Source organism: Lepidochelys kempii, chromosome 11 (genome assembly GCF_965140265.1).
Source record: "Lepidochelys kempii isolate rLepKem1 chromosome 11, rLepKem1.hap2, whole genome shotgun sequence".
Taxonomy (NCBI): Eukaryota; Metazoa; Chordata; order Testudines; family Cheloniidae; genus Lepidochelys; species Lepidochelys kempii.
Genome location: NC_133266.1, coordinates 17330444 through 17354571, shown reverse-complemented (window position 1 = coordinate 17354571; position 24128 = coordinate 17330444). Strand labels below are relative to the sequence as shown.

The following is a 24128-nucleotide window of genomic DNA, read 5'->3' as shown; positions in this document are numbered from 1 at the left end:
CAGACTCTCCCTCCTTCTCTGCATCAGATTCAACCTTTTTGTCATCACCTTTTCATGATTCTGCCTCACCATACATACCTGTTCCTGAATCTTTTGGGGGGTGTTCCATGTCTCCTCTATTACACCAGCGATGCTTGCCTCAAACACTCATTTGTCATTCACAATGACCTTTGATGCTCTCTCCCCTTCACCCTCCTCCCCCATTCCTTCTGTATCTTGTCTAAACTATTCTGTACAGCAGTTACCCTGTCCTGTTTCCAATTTTTCCTAAGGACTTTCATATGATGTCTGTGGGAAATTGCCAACTGATTGCTAGGTAGAGAGTCATTGGGGACTGCTGATATCCATCCTTTCTCCAACCCTTTTGTTTGTCTTGTCTTTTTAGATTGTGAACTCTTCAGGGCATGGACTCTCAGTGTGTCTGGGGAGTGCCTAACACAATAGGGCCCTGATCTCAGTTATACTTACTTCTGTTATGTAAATTCTATTCAATTATAATATAGACAAGTATTCACAATTACAGATAAATAGAAAACTATGCATTACTGGTGCCATTTTCTATATATGAATTATTCTGATGGTTTTTTAACAGGGTTAATACACCAAAAATGACTGCAGACGATGTAAATTAAAGTATTCCTTTAAATAAAGCTTCTTCTACTGTGTCTAGCCATCATATTTATATTTTCATTTAGTTTTTCCATGCAAGTTAAATTTCTCTATTGCCAGATCCAATTAAAATGGTCATGATTCCAAAATAATGATTCAAAAATTCAGTTTGGAACTGCCATTTTAATAGTATCAAATCCATTATACATAATCTCCTACAATAGAAAGCAAGTATTCAGCACTGCTAACCGCAGTGATCACAACACCAGTTAAAACTGAGTTAAATTAATTCACTACAGCCAATCACCTTGGGCCTGTGCTCTTGTCAGATCACATAAACTAAATGGGGTCAAGCCTGGTTAGTACTTGGTTGGGAAACCTCCATGGAAAACAAGGGTGTGGAAGGAAGTGGTGCTTGTAATTCTGTGCATAGTACACCTCACCATAAGTCTGTATTGGCACCATGCTGGAGCATTGGTTTAGTGGATTTTAGAGACTGATTTTCTGGATCATTGGAAGAACAAGGTCCTAGTTAACATCCCACAGCTTTTTTGGAAGTGAGGGTAAGTGTTTTGAAAGAGTTAATGATACATGTGCGCTTTTGAAATTCAGATTTCGAATCCTGCCTGCTTAAATATTTATTGCCTTTTCAGTTGGGTACTCTTCACTTCCTGTCTTTCTACTGTGTAATGTTGCTGTCAAGATGTTTTTATTTTCCTGTGGCAAAGGAATCTGCACTTGTATGGACTGATACACCCATACGATAATAAAACAGTGCTCGCTAACATACAGTTTGGCTAGTGTGGTGTGGTCTCACTGTTTGAAATAATTTTTTTACAAAGCATGGTTTTCAATCTGCCAAGTCATCTCTTGTATTTTTACAGGAAGACAAGAGCTCAGTGTTACAAATGGTTCACTACATGAAGGAAAATACTAGATTTTTAAGTAATACTTCTTTTGTGCAGAACTGTGCAAGTTCAACACAGTGTGAAAGTTACAAAGCTAAGTGTGAAACATACATGAAAAAACAGTCTCTCTTTTTTGTTGTTCTCAGGTTAAGATTGGTTTATAGAAAAACTAGTGTCTGGATAACATGAGCACTGACTCTTAAGAGGAATTAAATAAAGAAGAGGTACAGCTGTATCGGAAAATGATCATTTCAGTATGAAAGGGAAACTCTGGAAGCTGCTTAAGTGTTAAGAGTGTAAGACACACATTCTGCGCACACATGGTGGGTGTACTGATGTGTGATTAAGACTGGAAAAAAGGGCTTTGTCCGGTTTTTTTATGGGTATTGTGTTCTCTGTGGAACCTGGGCAACTGGATTCAGTGAAGCATTACATCAAGTTTTAGGTGCAGTACCCAGACATTTCAAATCTCCTTGAGTTTTGATTGATGCCAAAGTACTTTTCTATTACAAAGCTTTTTTTAAAAAAATTATTTCTTAGCACTGAAAATGTGTCCTAATCTACTTGTGCATGCCTAAACCTTCTTTGAAAATTAGGATGAGATTCCATCTGAGACAATTTTGGTTGAACATATTCCTGAAGGTTTCATCACATGACATAATCTTTAATTAAAGATTAATCTTTAATTCCTGGAGACTCCAGGACAACCCAGGAGGGTTGGCAACCCTAGCCTGAACTCTTATGCTGGAAAGGTATATCATCATTTCACCTATGTAGGAGGCTGAACCAAGATTATTTATCTAAAAACTCCAGAATTTGAGATTTCAAAATATGGATCAGAATCTTAACATAACGTTTGGGAGGTTCAGGTTCAGTGTTAGGGTTTGGCCCATTATAGAGAGAGTTTGGAGCTATGACTGTTTAAAATTAGGACATAGGATTAGAAAATATATACTTGGATTTTTAAATGAATAATTTACACAACAAAGATAGCATCTTTTTTGTGTGTCTGGAATGTCTCTGAGCAGACCATGACATACACTAACATTCTTGTTCAAAGTTGTGGTGTTTTTTATAAAAAAAAAAAAATCAGTCCAGTTATTTTTGTCTCTCTGAATTTTGAAAAGTTAGTGTTTGATATTGAAAATCCGAGCTCTGGCAGTTAGTTGTGACTGGTCACATGGCATAGTTTCTTTTCAGTCTAACTCATGAGGAAGATGGCTTGAAGGAGTAGTAGTAGTTAGGGGGACATTAGAATGTAGGCAGGATTATTTAGAACATCCTTTGTGGGCCAAATATGCCTTACTTGGCCCATCCCATCATTACACAGAAAGGTAGACTATTGTGAGAGATATTAGTGGTGGGAAGAGTTTTAAATGTATTTTCCTCTCATAGTATTCACACAAAGCAATTGCATGTGTATGTTTGGTCCTGTCTGCCAAGGGTATATGTTCAGATCTTTATCGGGCTCCCTCAGTTACCTCTATAAAGGGTCTCTGGCTAGGCATTTTGGGAACACTGTCCCCTGTTGTATTTACGGCCTGTGACCCATCTTCTACAACATATACTTACAGTGCAAATCAATTTCAAAAGCACAAAATATGCTTTCTAACAGCATTTTGTAAACCTCTTATCATTTGATGTTTTTTCCAAAAGTACCAACAAGTGCATCTGAAGTGAATTTATTTTAATATTTTGTCCAGTCCTTGCAGAAATTTTTTTTTGTCTGGTTCAGGTCTGCTGTAGTAACTATAGGGATAAAATATACTTGATTTAAAAATTAGTAAAACCGTGTAACTTCACAGCGAAGCTAAGCATATTTCCTATTAAAAATATTAAAACCAAAAGTTAACTTTGAAGGCTCATCACAATATTCTTACACATTCAAAACATCTGAAAGGCTAAAGCAGCTGAAAACCTATTCTATTCTCCAGCTCTGTCATAATAAAAAATCTTATCCAACTGACACTGTGTTGATTAAAAAAAAAAAAATCTGGGCTGAGAACTGTTACAGGTTATATCTTAATCAGACTTGTCAATGATTAACTTCGTCAGACACTGGCTTTTAATGGATAGTCTTATTTGGTCACAGTTAAACACAATGGACCTCATTCCCCTTTGCTATACAGCTTGTATAATAATTTACGATAATTCAAACTGTGTGCAAAAATGCTACCAACTCAGAATGGTAGCACTTTGTATGCACTTTGCAATCATTTTGCTGGTGTATATGATTACATGTGGTGCAAAACAATGTATTACCATACCCAATGGGTCAAATTAATCCCTGATGGAATGCCATGAAATTACACCATGGACTGATTTGGTCCAGGGGCACTGCTGTGCCTCACTAATGTGTCCTAGTAAGTGAAGGTAACAATCTGCTTGGAGTGAAGTACACAATTTCTTCATTTCTAGGAGCGGGGCCTATTTAAAATAGAAACATAAACTTGGGTTGCCTCCAGATAAACGTTCTTTTAGACACCCATGCAACAAATGGCTGTGCAGTGCTCTTAACCTTTTTTTTTGGTGATACATAACAAGCTACTTTTTGTTTTTGTGTTTTGTTTTCATTGCAGAATTTTTCAAATATTACATCTTTTATCTTGCATCATGCAGATTCTTTAAGGGTGACCATCCTGGCTTTGTTTCCTTAGGAAATCCCTCAAGGAAGCTCTCTTTCTAATATTTCTCCAAGACTCTTGCTGGTAGTACTCAGAAGATTCATGTACCAGAAAGAGAAATCTTTTTATTAGTGAAAGCATAGATGGGATTTTTGGGTTCTCAAGGTCTTCAGGAACTTATAGCTTGTTCTGCATTCAGATGTAAGATTGAATAGGGAGAGAAAATTTCTTTTTTTTGCAGACAGCTGAAGTAGATACAGGGGGGGCCCATGTTGTTTCATTGTGTATTTTAATGTTGATTTTTCTAGCAGACTGTAAATATGGATAAACAGCTCTTATGTGCTTTGCTCATGAAATATCCTTAAGCATTTGTTTTGCAATTAAAAAGTCAAAACCCCTCAAAGCATATGTTAGCTTTTCCACTAAAGCATATTGAGGCAGTGAAGCAATGCAAACAAGCAACTGACTATTTCCAGTGGATGAGCTAAATCCTTAAAACAGGATTAACCAATTTTGTAATTTGATTATGGTAGGATCCTGCCCACCAACGACAGGGGTCTGTCGGTGTTACAGTAGCATCTACGCAAAGGGCCTTAAAAAAAGGGCTGTGTTTAAAAGCTACATATTTGCACGAAAGGTGCTATTAGTGTATTTGTTCTACCTGTGCATTTTCAATAGATGTTTAGAGCTCTGATAGTCAAGTTGGAAAACAAAAACAAATAAAACAAACAAAAATTTGATTAGATTAAATGCAAGATCCAAATTGTTTTGATATACTTTACTTAGGTTTTGCTAATATTAGCTATATGAAAGTACTCTAAAAAATATGAATGCTTGATTAGTAATACCTTAAGTTATTTGATAGGTAGGTACCATAACGAATGGAAATTGAGTGAAGTTAAATTGATTAAATTTGTGAATGGTAAATAGTTTAGGAACATGGCAAAAATGCCTATGATTATAAATGCTTAAGTAAAAGCTGGATTGCAATAGGTTAGAGGTAATCCTGTAACTTCTCTGGTAGGAGTCACTTTCTGTACAGAGTTCTTGAAAATTAGTGCTATGTAAATAATGGAAATTCTGTTTCACACAGGATTTCAAGATTTAGAAACTGTTTTTATTCCAATCCAGAATAAAACCTGAAAATTTTGAAATTTTCTGAAAAAATATTCCTAAAAAAATTATTGGGATTGTTTGAAATATTTCATTTCAATTTTGACTTTTTAAAAAATTTAAATTATATTATAACACAAAATAAAACAATCAAACAAAAAGTTGTTTTGGAGGAAAAATTAAGACATCATCTGAAAATGTAGAAACAGTTTTGTTCAGAGTTTCGATTTTGATGGAACTGCACTTTCCAATGAAAACCTGTTCTGCAGAGGTTTTTTCTGATCGGCTCTACTCCAAACCTTGATTTGCCCTGATTCCCCTTTGTGTTTTGCTTCTCTAACTCCACAACAACTTACCCACGAAAAGAGAGGAGTCCCCCAGTCAAGTTGAAGGGACCCTTTCACATCTGTACTTTCTTGCTTAGTCCTTTTTATTTTATTTCTTTCTGAGCCAGCTTTTCCTCTCATATACTGTACTTCCCAAAGCGGTGGCATTGGTCTGCTACAGGTGTCTCAAACTCAATTTACCTTAGGGCCAGTGCCAGTCCTCAAATCCTACCAGTGGGCCAGTAATGTCACTCATGCCGCCCAGAACCCGTCCCCAAAACGCCGCACCCCACCTGCCTAAGGCTCTGGGAGGGAGTTTGGATGGGGGAGGAGGTCTGCGGTAGTGGGTTGGGGTGCAGGCTCTGGGAGGGAGTTTGGGTGCAGAAGGGGTGAGAGGTTGGGTTCTGGGAGGGGGTCTGGGGTGCAGGCTCTGGGATGGAGTTTGGGTGCGGGGGCAGGCTCTGGGCTGGGGCTAGGGGAGGGGTGCAGGCTCTGGGAGGGAGTTTGGGGATGGGAGGGGGTGTGGGAAAGGGGTGGGGGTGCAGGTTCTGGGAGGGCGTCAGGAGGTGCAGTGCTTACCTGGGGCTCCAAGGTGGGGTGGGCCAGGGGGCCTCCACACACTGCTGCCCCCAGACACCGCCCCTGTAGCTTCCCATTGGCTGCAGGGGCGCTCGGGGCGGGGGCAGTGTGCAGCGGCACAGCCCTGCCGTGCCCTGCCTCGACCTGGGGCCGGCAGACATGTGGAGTGAGCACGCAGAAGCCGCTCAGCTCCTCTGTGCTGCCGGTGGTGGGCAGGATCCTGGGCCATTGTAAATCGCCTGGGGGACACGTGGGGGCGGGGAGCGCCCAGACGCAGCAGACAGGGCCAAGGGAGAGATCTGGCCCCAAAATTGCTGGAGCCCTGTGGGCCACATTGGGGAGGTTCTGGGGCTGCAGATGGCCCACAGGCCGGGAGTTTGAGACCCCTGGTCTGCTAGATGAGAGCCACAATGAGTTACCTTAATGGCCCAATTTGGAAGTACACTTCCCAATTTAACTTTCCCTTTGAACAAATCCTGTTTGTTTAAGTTCTTATATGGCTCTGCTCCCTGTAGTATCTGAGCATCTCTCAAGCATTAGTGGATTTTATCCACAATACATGTGAAACAGGAAGGTATCATCCCCATTTTACTGGTTGGGAACTGAGGCACACGGTAGACTAAGAGATTTGCCCAGCATTCCATAGGGAGTCTCTGACGAGCCAGGAACCAAATGCAGGTCTCTTGACTCCCAGTCCAGCATCCTATCTTTTAGACCATTCTTCTGTTTAACATTGTTTTAAATGTGCTTCTCGGATATGACTTTCATCATCAGACAGACGCCAGTACAGAAAAATGACCTCATTGTTCCGTGGGCCTACAGTAATATAAAGCATTTGCAGCATATTAACCTTTAAGAGATAACCCATTTTTGAACAGTACAAAGTAACTTGAGATGGAACGTAACACAATATGATTTGAAAGTAGCTTCCGTCTACAGACGAGCACACACAAACACACAGGGATGTAAGAACAGACAATTTTCAACTTTCATATAATATTAGAGATTTTTAAAAGCTATATAGGTCAGGTTATGCTTTGCCATGGCAATATCCGTGTCTGGGCAGATTTAAGCAGAAAACTCAGTCTCAACTTAAGTTTCCCGACTAATTATCCCATCATTGAGAGGGGAGAGGGCTAATTTGCTGGCCCAAGATATGTGTGTGGTTTGGGGCCATCCAAGCCAGTGCCATAAACCCTTGTGGAATCCTACAGATACTCACACATCTATGGTGGGCCACTCTGAAACATCTCCTGGTCCTGGCAGAATTGTTCTGAAAATAACTTTGCTGCCACAGTCTTCTCATTTGTGCCTGGGCCAGCCCTTCTCAATGGCATGGAGTAGGCTCTCCAGGGAGCTGATGCTGACTGTGTCAGCATTGTTTTCTGCGGAAAGAATTCCCCAGGGCTAGACAGAGCATTTCCGTCTCCCTTCTCATCTGTGGGAGCCTTGACAGGACAGAGATTCCACAGGTTTAGGGAAATAGAGAATACTTCCTCTTAGATTTCTCTCATCTCCTTTCTCACCTGCCCCCACCGTCATGTTTTTACCAGTCAATCTTGTCTTCCCTTTTAGGCTGGCGATTGACCAAATGAAATGATGCAGTCTGAGTTTCAGCCTTTGTTCTGGAGTTGGAAAACATGTTTTTCAGGGTAGCCAGTCATTGGTGAGGATGGAGAGTTGAAGTATCTGTCTGTTTCCAGCTTCTTCCGTGAGCCTTGGTCTATGCACTTGCGACGCTTACTGTTTTAACGAATCCTCCATTGCTTCTTAAATTGGTAGGAGATTGGGACTTTACTTTGATGGGCTCATGGGTACTGAATTATTTCGCTCTCCCTCTTTTCTAAATTCATCTTGATCTGTCTCTGCCCATGCTGAAACTCAACCTCTAAAAAAAGTTTTGTTTCATACAACATGTGTATTCACACACGTGTGTATTTGTGTACACACACACACATATGAATTGAGCATTATTAGTTTTCATATTTGCCTACTCTTACTGCCTTTTACCCCTTCTTTTTCACCCCTTGACTGATTTAATTTGTTAAATTTTTAAAAAGTGAACTTTTATTTTCGTGATTTTTAAAAAGCATATTTTAAACAGTTTGTATTATGCTGTGCAACACAGTGCTTCAGGTGTGCAAAGGAGGTGGGAGAGGTGTTGGAGTTGAATAATTGATAAATGTTTTTTACTTAAGCAAAGGAAGTAAGGCATCTTTCAGCAAGCTAAAAGAAAAGGAGTACTAGTGGCACCTTAGAGACTAACCAATTTATTTGAGCATAAGCTTTTGTGAGCTACAGATCACTTCATCGGATGCATTCAGTGGAAAATACAGTGAGGAGATTTATCTATCATGATGGCTTTAGTTGCTCAAAACTGCTCATGTATTGTAAAGCAGATCAAGAAAGGGGGACAAGTGATATCTGCTGTGGAATTACTATGGGGATGGTGTGTCTATTGTTGGTGCCATTTATTTAATTGCAGATAAAGTTCTTGGACTGATGTGTGAACTGAAACTGTGGTCAGGGAATTACATTAACTACTACTCCCTCCTCAGGATTATCACTGTATGTATTTTTAGGTCTAGATTGTGTTTGCTGAATGGAAGTGAATAAATTAAGTGAGTAGAACTCTCTAAGTGAGAGCGTTGTTGTGGGGTGTATGATATGTGTTATTGTTCTCTCACCATTTGCATGGAATTTTTTGTGACAATCTAGGTTTCTTGAAATTCTGTTCCTCATAGGTTTAAGCATTAGGTGCAAGGGGGGTCATATGCTTCCCCTCTCCTAAAGTTTTACTGTCCTTTTGATGTTGCCCCTCAGGGTGGATATATGAATAGTGTGTTCTCCTCTCCACACATTTTTTTGTTTTAATGTGGTTGTATCACGAATATTCCCCAATAATTATTGGACCCAATTGAAAAATGCCCATCTTGCCTTTCTTAAAATAATTTTAAAAGGTTATTTCCTGTCTCTTTATTCCTCTCTCTGCTCACTCTATTTAACTAGCACTGGTGTCTTTTGTTTCCCTTTACACTGTTCCCTTTACACTTCTCTTCTGTACCTCCTGCATACTATGTCTCTCCGCTCCAGGGCCTTCCAGGATCTTTCCACTCCATGATCTTTTAGGACAACATCCTCAGCTGGTGTAAACTGGCATTGCTCCAGCTGAAGTCAGTGGTGCTACACCAGAGTACACCAACTGACAATCTGCTGCCCAATCTCTCTTCAAATCTTCTAAAACCATATATTTTATCCCTTGCATAAACTCTCGGGGAGAAACTCTCTCTGTTGTTGTTTACTGTACACAATAAGAGCTTGATTTACCACCACCCCCTGCCCCTTTAATAAAGCAAATAGGCCTACATGAAGTCAAGCTAAGGATCTGAATGAGGATTTCATGTGACTGAGGGTTTCAGGACTGGGGTCTAAAATTGTAAGTAATACTGAATTACAAAATGCTACAGAATGTGTTTATGAATACGGTTGGTAATGGGTTCTCAGCTTCTTCTGTTAGTTTATAAAGTTCAAATATAGTAACAAATGTTTTTAAATATTCCAACCTTCTAACCAGAGCTGCCATATAGTAGAATAAAGTTGATATGCAAGGTTACAGAAAAATGATGGACAACATAATTTAGGTGAAGTTTTCCCATAAAGCCAAGATCATGGGCTACTTTGCTACTTGTTTCAATGGGACAATTGATGCATAGGTTGATTTGATTCACTGACACGGTGTCAGGCTGTCATGAAATGCAACAATAAAGCTCAACTCCTTTAAACATTTTAGGAAATATGGCAGAGAGAGAGAGAGAGCTCTGCCAAGACGGTTACCACGGCAATGTCGAAGAATGCTGCAGTGACATGCGAGCAGAGCATTCTCCCAACTAGTGAAAAATGATCTGCTTTTCATGTGCTTCTCTTTCCATAGGGAGAAGTTGTCTGTGGCTCAGCTGCAGCGGGAAGTTGCGCGAAGTGAGAGTGAAGGGACAATGGTAAGTGTTGGATAATATCTGTTTTGCAATTCCAGTTATACCCTTTCTATTCAGGCCTTAGACACATTTCACCTTCCGGAGGGTGGCCACTGAAATATTAGTCTTGCATTACGATTAATGATGTTTTTGCCAGTGATGATTTTGGAAAAACTCAGTTATACCAGAAACACCATTGTCTTGGAAATACTTGTGTTAGGCAGAGAAATAGTCTCCTTTTCCCTGGTGATGGGAATTCACCCTGAAACTCAGGCAAGCATCACTCTGAACCAAAATAGCCAATATCAGATTGAGATATTAGAATCATAGAATATCAGGGTTGGAAGGGACCTCAGGAGGTCATCTAGTCCAACCCCCTGCTCAAAGCAGGACCAATCCCCAACTAAATCATCCCAGCCAGGGCTTTGTCAAACCTGACCTCAAAAACTTCTAAGGAAGGAGATTCCACCACCTCCCTAGGTACCGCATTCCAGTGTTTCACCACCCTCCTAGTGAAAAAGTTTTTCCTAATATCCAACCTAAACCCCCGCCCCACTGCAACTTGAGACCATTACTTATTGTTCTGTCATCTGCTACCACTGAGAACAGTCTAGATCCATTCTCTTTGCAACCCCCTTTCAGGTAGTTGAAAGCAGCTATCAAATCCCCCCTCATTCTTCTCTTTCGCAGACTAAACAATCCCAGTTCCCTCAGCCTCTCCTCATAAGTCATGTGCTCCAGTCCCCTAATCATTTTTGTTGCCCTCCGCTGGACTCTTTCCAATTTTTCCATATCCTTCTTGTAGTGGCGGGGGGGCCCAAAACTGGACACAGTACTCCAGATGAGGCCTCACCAATGTCGAATAGAGGGGAACAATCACATCCCTCAATCTGCTGGCAATGCCCCTACTTATACATCCCAAAATGCCATTGGCCTTCTTGGCAACAAGGGCACAATGTTGACTCATATCCAGCTTCTCGTCCACTGTAACCCCTAGGTCCTTTTCTGCAGAACTGCTGCCTAGCCATTCAGTCCCTAGTCTGTAGCGGTGCATGGGATTCTTCTGTCCGAAGTTCAGGACTCTGCACTTGTCCTTGTTGAACCTCATCAGATTTCTTTTGGCCCAGTCTTCTAATTTGTGTAGGGCCTTCTGTATCCTATCCCTACCCTCCAGCATATCTACCTCTCATCCCAGTTTAGTGTCATCTGCAAACTTTCTGAGGGTGCAATCCACACCATCCTCCAGATCATTTATGAAGATATTGAACAAAACCGGCCCGAGGACCGACCCTTGGGTCACTCCACTTGATACCGGCTGCCAAATAGACATGGAACCATTTATCAATACCCATTGAGCCCAACAATCTAGCCAGTTTTCTGTCCACCTTGTCGTCCATTCATCCAGCCCATACTTCTTTAACTTACTGGCAAGAATACCGTGGGAGACCGTGTCAAAAGCTTTGCTAAAGTCAAGGAACAACACGTCCACTGCTTTCCCCTCATCCACAGAGCCAGTTATCTCGTCATAGAAGGCAATTAGATTAGTCAGGCATGACTTGCCCTTGGTGAATGCATGCTGACTGTTCCTGATCACTTCCCTCTCCTCTAAGTGCTTCAGAATTGATTCCTTGAGGACCTGCTCCATGATTTTTCCAGGGACTGAGGTGAGGCTGACTGGTCTGTAGTTCCTAGGATCCTCCTCCTTCCCTTTTTTAAAGATGGGCACTACATTAGCCTTTTTCCAGTCGTCCAGGACCTCCCCCAATCGCCATGAGTTTTCAAAGATAATGGTCAATGGCTCTGCAATCACATCTGCTAACTCCTTTAGCACTCTCGGATGCAGCGCATCCAGCCCCATGGACTTGTGCTCGTCCAGCTTTTCTAAATAGTCCCAAACCACTTCTTTCTTCACAGAGGGCTGGTCACCTCCTCCCCATGCTGTGTTGCCCAGTGCAGCAGTCTGGGAGCTGACCTTGTTTGTGAAGACAGAGGCAAAAAAAGCATTGAGTACATTAGCTTTTTCCACATCCTCTGTCACTAGGTTGCCTCCCTCATTCAGTAAGGGGTCCACACTTTCCTTGACTTTCTTCTTGTTGCTAACATACCTGAAGAAACCCTTCTTGTTACTCTTAACATCTCTTGCTAGCTGCAACTCCAGGTGTGATTTGGCCTTCCTGATTTCACTCCTGCATGCCTGAGCAATATTTTTATACTCTTCCCTGGTCATTTGTCCAATCTTCCACTTCTTGTAAGCTTCTTTTTTGTGTTTAAGATCAGGAAGGATTTCACTGTTAAGCCAAGCTGGTTGCCTGCCATATTTACTATTCTTTCTACACATTGGGATGGTTTGTCCTTGTAACCTCAATAAGGATTCCTTAAAATTAGGTTTGTTTAGTCAAAAGTTGCCCCTCCCAAGCTGTAAAAAATGGAAAAATTAAAGTAAGGAAGCTTAAAGAAAGAAAAGAAGACCAGTTCGATAACTGTATAAATTTTAAGCTCTTAATTTATTTTTTGCTTTCCATTGGTTGTCTGTTTTCCATGTATCAAGCTTGTGGGATGAAGATTGTGAGTTAAAAACTGGCATGGCTGGTTTTAGTTAACTATAACTTCAATTGATAGCATGCCTTATTGTAACCCACGCATCTCCTGGGTGTGGTGTTCTGTGCCATCTAGTGGCACGGAGACCATTGAGAGAGAGAGAGAGAGAGAGAGATTTACAAGTCTGCTCTACAGCCTTAGCAAGGAGCCATATGGCTTTTAACTCATGCTATAGAGGCTCATGCACTAAGCTCCAGAGGTCCTAGGTTCTATCCCACCTGCCGATGGCCAGGGTCTGTCGGCGTTACATTATCACACTAAAACAACATTATTTTTTCCCAACCATTTATTAACACTGCCTAATTTATTTGAAATCCAGAGGACTTTTCCCATCTGAGAAGGATTCTATTTATCCCTTTCTTCACCTGAAAAGTCTGGGGGATGCAAGGGATAAAGCGGATATGTTCAGAATTACTAAAACAAAACCCAGTTCCCGTGGACATGTGCGTGAGGCTGCCATTGACTAAAATGGAGTCATCTAGTTGAATCTGAAGGCATAATTTGGCCCATAGTTTGTTAAACTAAGTGGAGAGAGTCTGAAATAGTGACCATATGAGGAGTGCATGTGAGCATGTAAAAACTCCATTAGTCTTGTGATGCAAAGTCTTGAAAACCTTAAAATTTCAACAGTTCCCTTTTAAAAATATATGTAAGCCACATTTAATGACTAGTATAATAAAATGAGAGATTTGGAAGGCATAATTGGCAGCATGCAGATAAAGATGAGTTTGATTCTGAAGCTACAGCTTTTAATGGAAAGCTGAAGCTAGACAAATTCTAACTGGAAACAAGGAGCAAATTTTTAACAGTGTAACTGACACTGCAATTAACCACTGAAAAAACTTACCAAATTGTTGTGGTGGATTCTCCGTCACTGGCAATTTGTTGATCAAGATTGGGCTAGATTGTATTGTTTAGAAAAAAACATCGAAACAGGAATTCATTCATGGAATTCCAGTGTCCTGTGTTATGCAGACAGTCAGACTAGATGGTCACAATGGTCCCTTCTGTCCTTATAAATTATGACTCTACTGTATGTATTGGAGCAGAGCTCATATACAAGGTGAGAAAAAAAATGTCCAGTGTTAAATCATAATCTAGGAGTCTGTAACTCAGGCAAAACTTCCACTGGCTTCAGAGAGAGTTTTGTCTGAGGAAAGATGGCAAAGATCAGGCCTCAGGTTTGCCACTGTGTGTATTACTTTTCAGTATAAATAATTTAAAAAAAGTACAAAGTGCTGTTACCTTGATTGAAATGTTTCCTTTAATTTTATGAACTAGTTTTCCTTGTAGGCATAGAACTAATACAGTTTCTTAAATGTGAAGTCCTTCTTGTGGGATAATTCAAGGCTCTTTAAATAAATAATATTAACCTTCTAGACCAGAGGTGGGCAAACTACTGCCCACGGGCCACATCCGGACCGCGAGACCATCCTGCCTGGCCCCTGAGCTCCTGGCCCAGGAGGCTAGCCCCTGGCCCGTCCCCTGCTTTCCCACCTCCCCCGCAGCCACACCACCGTGGGGCGCAATGCTCTGAGTGGCGGCGCTGCAGAGCCCGGCCTGACCCAGTGCTCTGTGCTGTGCGGCACGGCGCGGCTGCCTGTCCTGGTGCAGCTGCGCTGTCAGCCACTGGTGCTCCAGGCAGCGCGGTAAGGGGGCAGAGAGCGGGGCGGAGTTGGATAGAGGGCAGGGAAGTTCGGGGTGGTGGTCAGAGGGAGGGGGTGTGGATAGGGTTTGGGACGGTCAGAGGGCGGAGAACTGGGGTTGAATGGGGGCAGGGGTCTCGGGGAGGCAGTCAGAAAGGAGAGGAGGGGTTGGATGGGGTAGTGGGGGGCAGTTAGGGGCAGGGGGCAGTTAGGGGCGAGGAGTTCGGGGGCAGTCAGGGAGAAGGGGTGGTTGGATGGGGCATGGATCCCGGGGGGGGGGGGGGGGCAGTCAGGAAGGAGGGGGGGTTGGATGGGGTGGCCGGGGGCAGTTAGGGGCAGGGGGTCCGGGGGTGGTCAGGGGACCGAGAGCAGGAGGGGTGGATGGGGCAGGGGTTCCCGGGGGGCTCTCAGGGAACTGGGGGTTTGGATTGGGCAGGAGTCCTGGGCGGGCTTTCAGGGGGCAAGAAGCGGGGGGTTGGATAGGGGTTGGGGGGCCGGGCCATGCCTGGCTGTTTGGGGAGGCACAGCCTCCCCTAACTGGCCCTCCATACAATTTCAGAAACCCGATGTGGCCCTCAGGCCAAAAAGTTTGCCCGCCCCAGTTCTTGACATACATAGCTTTTGTGTACATGTGATTCCAGAGCATGCCTATCCTACATCAGGTAGAAAATCTACACTATTTAGGATTTGCTTCCCTACACAGGGGGATGCTAGTTAATTGCAGCCATAACTTATGACCAGCTGTTGTCTCCTATGTACGGCCCAAGGAATTATAGACAGGAAAGACCTGTTGCGCTATCTCGTCCACCCACCGTTGCAGGAATCGCTGCAGTGGGGATTATTCAGACAGAGCAATAATTAAAAGTAAACATTAAGCATGTGTTTTAGATCCGATTTAAGCTGTGATATCTTTGCTCAAAATATGAGTTATACACATCTGTATAAATAACACATGTGGTAAGCAATAATGAAATGCATCTTTACGAGGAGAGAATGTTGAGTGCCACTCACGGTGAGGTATCCCATCTTTTTGCAGGAGAAGAGATCAGGAGGAAACAGTATATGATATCAAACTATCAGACCCACATAGAAAATGCATTTTTTGTAAGTCTTTGGCTCCCAGAGTTACACTATCTCAGTGTTCAATTTATTCCTGGCAGTAGATATAGCAGGAAATGCTGAGGTGAAAGGATTAAAATGAAGATTTTTTTTCTCACAAGATAAATCGTCTCTACCAAAAAATACATTTTACTGATATAACAAATAAGTTTTTAAACAATTTTATAAAAACTTGTGTGTCACAACTAGAGTTCAGATAATGTAGGGAATAAATTATTATGTGGCGGGGGAGGGATAGCTCAGTGGTTTGAGCATTGGCCTGCTAAACCCGGGGTTGTGAGTTCAATCCTTGAGGGGGCCATTTGGGGATCTGGGGCAAAAACTGGGGATTGGTCCTGCTTTGAGTAGGGGGTTGGACTAGATGACCTCCTGAGGTCCCTTCCAACCCTGAGATTCTATGATTCTATGATACATATGAAACGGAAAAATAGGCTAAACTTATCTGTGAACAGTTTGATTTGCTTAGATTTATTTATTATTCACAGTTTTTTACTGGACCATCTTCACAAATAATTTCTGATTTGTAGAACTGTCAAATTGCACAGAGACTTTATTATTAATTATGTTTATTACAATAATGTCTCAGGGACAACCAAGAAAGGAGGCCCCATTGTGCTAAGCTCTGTACAAACAGTATAGTGGATGGTCCCATCCCAGAAGAGCTTACAGTTTAAACAGACAAGACAGACGCAGGTTAGGGTAGGGGAAAGGGTGGAACACAGAAGCAGAGTGAACTACTTGATGGTAGCAAACATTAATTCCATGTGTTGGTTTGTTTGAGGTGGGTGGGTTTACGTAAGAGGGGATAAACTAAACGGAAAGGGAAGGGAGTGAGGAGGACCGGGCAAGGGAGAAGTGGGGCAGGTGTGGTGTGAAGCGAAGATGAAAAGACTGAGGGACAGGGAGCAAGAGAGTAGAAACAAACAGCTAGTCAGCATAGGGCAGAGAAATCCAGGCAGAGCTGTGAAAAGTTGTCTGAATGTCCAGAGATCCTCTAGAAAGGACCCTAGAAATGTATCTAGAAATTGAAAACATGAATATATATCCAGGCTGCACTTTGACCCTTACTGCATAATTTTTAACCATGCACATTTGAAGTTTTGAGTTAAAAAATTAGGATATCAAAGGCATTTTCCTTCACCAAAGACAAAAAGCTACATTATACCCTCAAGTATGTGCATCTCTGTCTGAAGCCAATGAGAAATGTGTAAATATCTGTGATGGCAGAATTTTTATTTTCAAATGTACGAACTTTAAAAATAATCCAAGTAAGAGTTTATTCCAGAACACAGAAGTATATAGAAACATCTGAAATAATCAAAGAAGTAGTTTCCTCAGACTCATGTAACTTAAAAATAACCAAATAATATTTTACCAAACTTTCATCAAACACCAAAAATAAGAAAACATCTCTTTGGGCTCAGCACAAGACTAAATTTCTTGAACACTGAGTTCTAGAATCAGGAATTTACAATGACAATGCATTCTCAGCTGTGTGTGTCACTGCAGCAATGTTCTAATTATAAAACAGTTGTTTTGGAATTGAAAACCTAGAGTGTACTAAAACTATACAAAATGCACCACAGTCCCGTTCATATTCAAAGACAAGTAAAACTTCAAACACTTTTGCATCTGTTTATATATACATGCACTATAATATATTTGTTTACTAGTCATTTTTATTAGTTTCCTGCATCTAAGTACTATAATTTTAACCAACTTTTCTTTAGTTCATTGATCAGTAACCCACACAGAATAAATCCTAATACTCAATGTATTTATGAAAGTTAAAGTGGTACGATACTGTCTTTTATGTCTACATGGGTCTCACTAAGGGTGGGCCTTAGGCGCTGATTTACCATGTTTCCTGCTGTGGATTTAAGTAATGCAAAGTGATTATCATGGCTTCTTCCTTGTATCCATCTATTTCACACCTGCACCCTTTTGTTAGAAACACACCATGTTAACTGAATATGAGGTCCCCACTGAATAGGTTTCCACTCTTCTGTAATCCTCCTGCATTAGATTGATTTATGAATGTATCAGATTCTTTGTTAGCATGTAAACCACTAATTAATTTAAAGCCCTCTGTGGAGAAATTAAAGCCCTGGTTAAGACTTTCAACAGGCTCAGATGGTGCTAATAATGGAAAAACAAGTTATATTAATGAGTTTTTGTGTGATCCATGCTATTATTGCTTTACAATGAATTTTTAGCATAAACTAGTAGACACTGTAAGTTTAAAAAAAGGGGGGGGGGGAGGGGTGAACTACCAGAAAACAATTCATTTGTTATCCTAAACTGAGTTGAATTTTATCTTTCTTGTTACAACTTCCTTGCATTAGTTCTTTGTGTGTACACAGGAGTCACGGATGAGAGAAAAAGGATAAAATATAAAACAAACTGGATCTTTGCCTAAAACTCAAACCAAATCTTTTAATTACTTATTCAAGTTTGAAAAAGTTTGACTAACTCTGTGAAATCTTTGTCATTTTCATGTGACTCTGAACCTGTCTGTTCCATTTGGAGGCAGAAGTGCTGAAGTACAGAGAGCGGTTATGATCCAAAGCCTACTGAAATCAGTGGGATGTCTCCATGGTTTGAACTCCCTCATATTTCAGGGAGAGGTTGGTTGCGTCCATGCTAGCTCAGATCTGTGTTCAAACTCTGTGTTCATTTGAAAATTCAAAACAAAACAGATAATGCTGTATACTTTTTTTAGGTTCATTCAGGACCAATAACAGTAGCAGGGAATAAAACTGGAAATTTAAAGTAAATTCCAGAAAAGGTCCCCTGTAAACATTTTTTAAAATTCGGCATTTCTTGTTCCCTAACTATAGAGAGACACTTATTGCTCCAAGACATTACAGTATGGACTAAACTCACTCCATCATTATGGAGGCTCCTGTTTTTACTCCTCCTCCTTCCTCTCCCTGCTGCCTGTGCCTCTCTCCAGCTGTTATCACTATACTGGCTCCAGCTAGGGAACTGAATATGTGGCCTTCACCAAGGCTGATATTAATGCTGCTCCATTAATCAACTAGCAGGTAATGCTTCTAAAACCTGTGTGGTCAGCATTTCCAGATAGCCAGCATGTGACATCTGCAATGTGCCTGGTGCTTACCAAGGAGTGGGAGTCCTGAGTTTGCACTTGAACTTGGGTCTTTTACACATGGCAGCGTAATGTGCTGCCTCCAGCTTGGAAACACTTTTCTACCAAAGAAGTGATAAATCTGTGCAATAGCCTTGAGCTACTGGAAAGTCTGTTGATGCAGAAGCATTGAGGTCATTCAAATATAGATGTTGTTTAGCAGTAAATGAAGTGTTAAAAGATGAGCTAAAAGAGGCTAAATTATCTTTTTGCAATACCAACATTTATGTCCTTGCATCCAGTAACCCAGCTATCTGTGCTTTAATTAAAAAAGTAGCACATAATGAGGCAGACTCACTATTTCCGTTGAAGTTCCCTGTCTTGAAATTGAGCTATATTCACTATTCATCTATTCTTTCAGGTTTCAGCATGTTGTATTTTGTCAGGGAATAGCTGCATATTTAAATGTATCCCTTTGAACATTAAACACCCTAAAAACAAGATGAAACCTGCTCATCCATCCATCTTGCTCTTTTTTTCCTCTGTTAGATGGTCTATTTACACTACTTCCTACCTCCTCATTAGAGCTACATCACATAGTCCTCATGCATGTAGAAACTCAGTGACTTTAATGATAGTTATTATCACTGATAATGACTGACCAGTTTCTTTAGAAGTTTAGCCTAATGCACCTGGACCTCATTAAATTCTATCCTTCAGTGGGCCAAATGTCCTAATTTACAACTTTGCAACCTTATTGTTGTTAGTGAGGTTTCAAATATGTTTACCGAGAGAAGGATTTGGCCCCTTAATTCTTCATGTTAAATATGTTCCTTTTTATTTGTACATCTGAATATTTGGAGCAGACATTTTGTTATTACTGGTAGTTTCTTAAGAAGAATATTCTTCATAATTTAAAACAGAATGTTTCTGGCATTTCAGCACTCATTTGACAACAGCAACAACATAAAATAAAATAGCCACAGTTTTCTGAGTTTTCCTGACACTAACCTATTGGACACTTGATAGTTGTGTAGTCTCTGAGTTCCTCTGCTCTTCAAAGCCAATTTTAGCTTTTCCTAGTTAATTAACTTCAGAATTTGATTTACTCATCAAATTCTTCTATAAGAATGTGAGGATTATGCTGATTATAAATTAATTTACTTTCAATCTATTATTGTTTTAAGTGTAATAGGAATTATGTGAGCACATATGGGAAGGAAAATATCCCTGTTGTTTTTTTTTTCAGTTCCTACAGTTACTGATTCTGGCTTTCAACCAGAAGAGGGAGCTACATTCATTTAAAATAACATCCATAACCAAAGCTCAGTTTAAACTACAAACCTTCTTCAGCATATTCAAGGTTGAGTATTGGTGACATTGTAGTTCAAAACACCGTAGGACAAATCCTAGTCACATTTGACTTCAATGGGACTTAGATTTGGCCTTGTATTGTTAGCAGATCAAAGTCCCAATATTTAAAGATCTGTTTTCAACATTCCCAATTGTAGAGCATAAAACACTATCCTCATTTTCAGTCTTGGTTAGGGAAACGGAGGTGGTAGGTAATAGGATTATTCAAAATATAGTACTGAAAAAGGAAAAACAAGCTTTGGTATAAAAGATCATGTTTTATAAGGCCTGAATGGAAAACAGTCAATTTGTAAAAGTACAGTATGTAAAGTAAATTGCTCTTGGGTGGAAACTGGCATTTACACATTAGATAACCCATGCAGGAGCCAATCCAGGCAGTGCATCAAAAGTGCAGGAAGTCTCTCACTGTCCAATGAAGTGAGCTGTAGCTCACGAAAGCTTATGCTCAAATAAATTGGTTAGTCTCTAAGGTGCCACAAGTACTCCTTTTCTTTTTGCGAATACAGACTAACACGGCTGCTACTCTGAAAACTATCCATTGGGTATGTTTAATATCAGAGTAGAAGTTGTCTTTAGCATGGAGCAAATCCCATTTTATGGCTAGAAACAGATGTATGCTGCTCTAGGCAATACCTCACTGGCTAATACACACTAATAGTGAACTGTGGCCACTTTAATATTTTAAAGGTTAAGCTCTGCAATCTGGAGCACCCTCAGGCAATGCAATGGATTGGCGATGGGGCCCATCAGCATTATTGGGTTAATATTCTTACAAAGGATGACCTGAAAATAGCCACTATTTTGAAATCTAAGGAGAAAGTAAATGTATAAGCATGTTTTTGATAGAATACTAGGGTATTGTGCTGCTAATGGAACTCTATTAATCAGAAGATTTCTTGAAATTCTTAAAAAAACAATGTATAAATTGCATAACAATTTGAATTTGATGCAAAATATAAAGAGAAATCTACTGATAAATAGTGAAATTGCTATGGCATATTTGGGATTACTTTTTTTAGATCTTCTAGGAAAATTCTTATACTTTTAATATGATAAATTAACCAGTTTGTTCTCTTGGTTAATTGCCAGAATATTTCTGTAGCATTTATATTAATACAGTAGCATTGCTTTAATCAGAATAATGTGTCCACTGTTTTAATGCTGAGAACACAGAAAATCAGTTAAATTTATAGTTTTAGCTAAGGGTTCATTCATTTTATTTATTTTAAAACAAACCTTTTTACAGGTACTGTTAATTTCTTGTTTTTTAGCCTTCACACACTCTTTGAGCTAAATAGATGCTGGTGTAAGTCTGTGTAGCTCTGTTGACTTAAAGCTCTGTAAATCAGTGAAGATATCCTGATTTATATCAGCTGAAGATCTGGCCCTTAATGTCCTGGTAGCTTCTATCTCAGCGAATGCAAGACCTTTTGATTATCACAATAATATATGTACTAACACTTGTCATATTTGTGTTTTTTATATCAGTACTACTTCATAGTGAGTTGAATTGGTTACTGATTTATCATATAATGCATGACAAGAGCAACACAGAGAAGAGGACAATGGAATAAATCCTGCTCTACAAACTAAGCAAGAGGTCCCATTGAAATCTGGTTAGGTGAGCAGGATTTGCTCCAGTATAGGAAACAAGATCTTTTGTTTCCTTTCCATGCCTGTCAGCTAAAGGTGAACCAAACTTGTTTTGCTGACTATTTATTTAATATGTGCTTGCAAACCTAACCTAATGCTCACTCTCCCAAAGAGGTAACCTTTAGTCTTATAAATGTGACCCAAAAAGAGAAGATATTGAACAGTATGGAGGAAGTGGGGTGTGGAAGAACAAAGGTCAGAGTAAGAAGATTATTCAGTCTTGGTGTTGGCACACCTTGTTGGTTCAATTAAATGTATAAATCCAAACCTATATCTTTAAATGAATGGAGCATTGTTAAAAAGTGCCAGATTAACAGAAAGTCTGTGTTTTACCCAAGAACAAGTGAAGCACAAACAGTGGAAATAAAAGCTTTATCACACTGCCCTGTCCAAGGCTCAGCTCTGCAGCTCTCTGTACGGAGAGAGGGTAGTTCATGTTCCATGGCCCATTAAATCTCGGCCTCTCCAGTAAATGTGATAATGCATCCTTTGGTATTCCACTGAATATGTTACAATGAAGATTTCATCACATAGTTTCCAGGTCTGGAATTGGGACAGAGGCATTCTGGTGTGCCCTGTGGGATGACATTGATTATGTTTAGACTGTGGGAATGACTCTCTGATGTTTGAATTGTATTATTTCCATATTGCTTGTCGTGATGCACTGTGCTTTTGTAATTCTTCTGAACTCTAATAAAAAGTAAAGTACCATGTTACATACGTCTAATTCCCAGTGCCTTACCCGGCTGTAATCTGCCACCACAGTGACTTCCTCCCTCATTCCAAACCATAGCAACAAGCAATGCTTTGTGTGTACAATATAATGGCATATGTCTTAACATGTCTTAGACATCTACCAAAAATGTTTTTTAAATAGTAGTGTTTTTAGTCTCTTATCAAAAAGTCACAATGGGGTATAGTTTTACCACCCCTTTGGGGTACAGAGGGCTTGGGAACACCACTAGGTGGGAGCACACATGCTGCACGATTGTCCCTTTCCGTGCTGTCATGCGAGGTTGGGATGCTGAGCATTTGGCAGGGTTGGGAAGAAAGTCCGCAGCCTCAGGAAAAGATTCCTCCCTCTCCCTTCTTCCCAGTTTGTTGCTTGTTTGTACCTCATTCAGGAGTTCTGGGTTCAGCTTTCAGCTCTGCCACAGATTTCCTGAGGGATCTTGGCAAGTCATTTAATCTTCATGCCTCAGCTCCCCCCTCTGTAAGTCAGGGATAATGATACTCCCTTTCTGCCACCATTTGTATGTCTTGTCTGTTTAGACTATAAGCTTTCTGGGGCAAAGATTGTCTCTTACTAGGCTTTTATACAGTGCCTAGAACAACTGAGCTTAATTTCATTTGGGGCCATTAGGTGATACTGTAATATAGATGGTTGTAGCCCAGTTATTAAGGTTGGGCATTGCAGAGTGGATATGACTCAATATGCATAGCCTTCATAAGAACAGGTTTGTAATGGCTGTTTATACTCTGAGTTTGTGAATAGCATTACAGTGTGATCCTACCTATTTAGAAGCTATGCCTCAAGGTAGGAGAGAAGTTATCCTCCTTCGGGAGCATTCTAAGTTTGGCACCTATTTACCTCAGCCCTGGACCAGTGACTGGCCTAGTTTCCCATTTAAGCAACTTCGTTCTTGACTTCACAATGAGAGCCAGACCTAATCGTGTGATTGTCTCTGGAAATGTAGTGGTATGTAAGGTTCCTTATGCTGTTGATGATAAACTACAGCAAAAGAGAAAATATGTGCAGTTTACTGCCAGAGATTTCATGGGGGTTGCGGGGGGGAATATATGTCTTAACTCAAAAGCTGAAGAATCTCTGATTTAATAATTTTATTAAGATAATGTTGAAGTAAAAAGAAAATGGTACAGAGTTTAAGCATAGAAATTTCTGGTTATCAGGGAATAAGGTACAGATTAACTACATCTTGAATCTTGCAGGTATTTTAAATTAATTTCTTTCATGTACTGGATGTAACATATTAGACTACAAGAAAAATAAGTGTTCACATTAAATAATTTGTAGGAGTGGGAATAAAGCTCTTGCTGTAGGACATTTTTTTGGCTAATACCTACCATTTGGGTGCAATCTGTCTCTTCAAAAGGTACAGAAAAACTTAGTCAAAATGAGCCTCCAGAAAAATCATGACTATATCATAGTCTCCTGAGATAAGGGAGGAGGTGCAGCCCAGAGGCCAATACAGCAAGAAAGCAGAGTTTTCTTAGCCCCAGTGCACGTATTAGATGACTAGAAATGAGCATACTTTTTGGTCCTTGATTTTTCAAAGATTTAAATAAATGGGCTAAATGCTTCCTGGACATATATCTGGTATTTCTCTGTTGACTTGACTTTTTGCTAGGATTGATACAGGGAAGAATTTGACAAAATTTCTGTTAAGTTATTGTCTTAAGAAAAATCTATTTAATATTTCAGTTATTTTCTCACTATAGGGGTTTGCTATCAGATTTGAGATCTGGGTTGTTATGTATTACAGCAGCTGAGTTCAA

The 24128-nt window shown here is 40.4% G+C and overlaps 1 protein-coding gene across 22 annotated transcripts in view; it reads left to right on the top strand.

The window, feature by feature from the left end:
- The window catches only part of NCKAP5 (NCK associated protein 5), a 624519-nt gene that overhangs the window by 289570 nt on the left and 310821 nt on the right, over positions 1 to 24128 (top strand). For 21 of the 22 annotated variants that reach the window (XR_012154214.1, XM_073305277.1, XM_073305278.1 and 18 more), the window contains one exon: positions 10091 to 10154. The exons of the other annotated variant lie outside the window; for it this stretch is intronic. Coding sequence is in view for 20 of the 21 variants with exons in the window: in XM_073305277.1 (XP_073161378.1) it covers positions 10091 to 10154 (64 nt within the window). In the remaining variant the exon portion in view is untranslated. The remainder of the gene's footprint in view (positions 1 to 10090; positions 10155 to 24128) is intronic. 22 annotated transcript variants of the gene reach the window in all.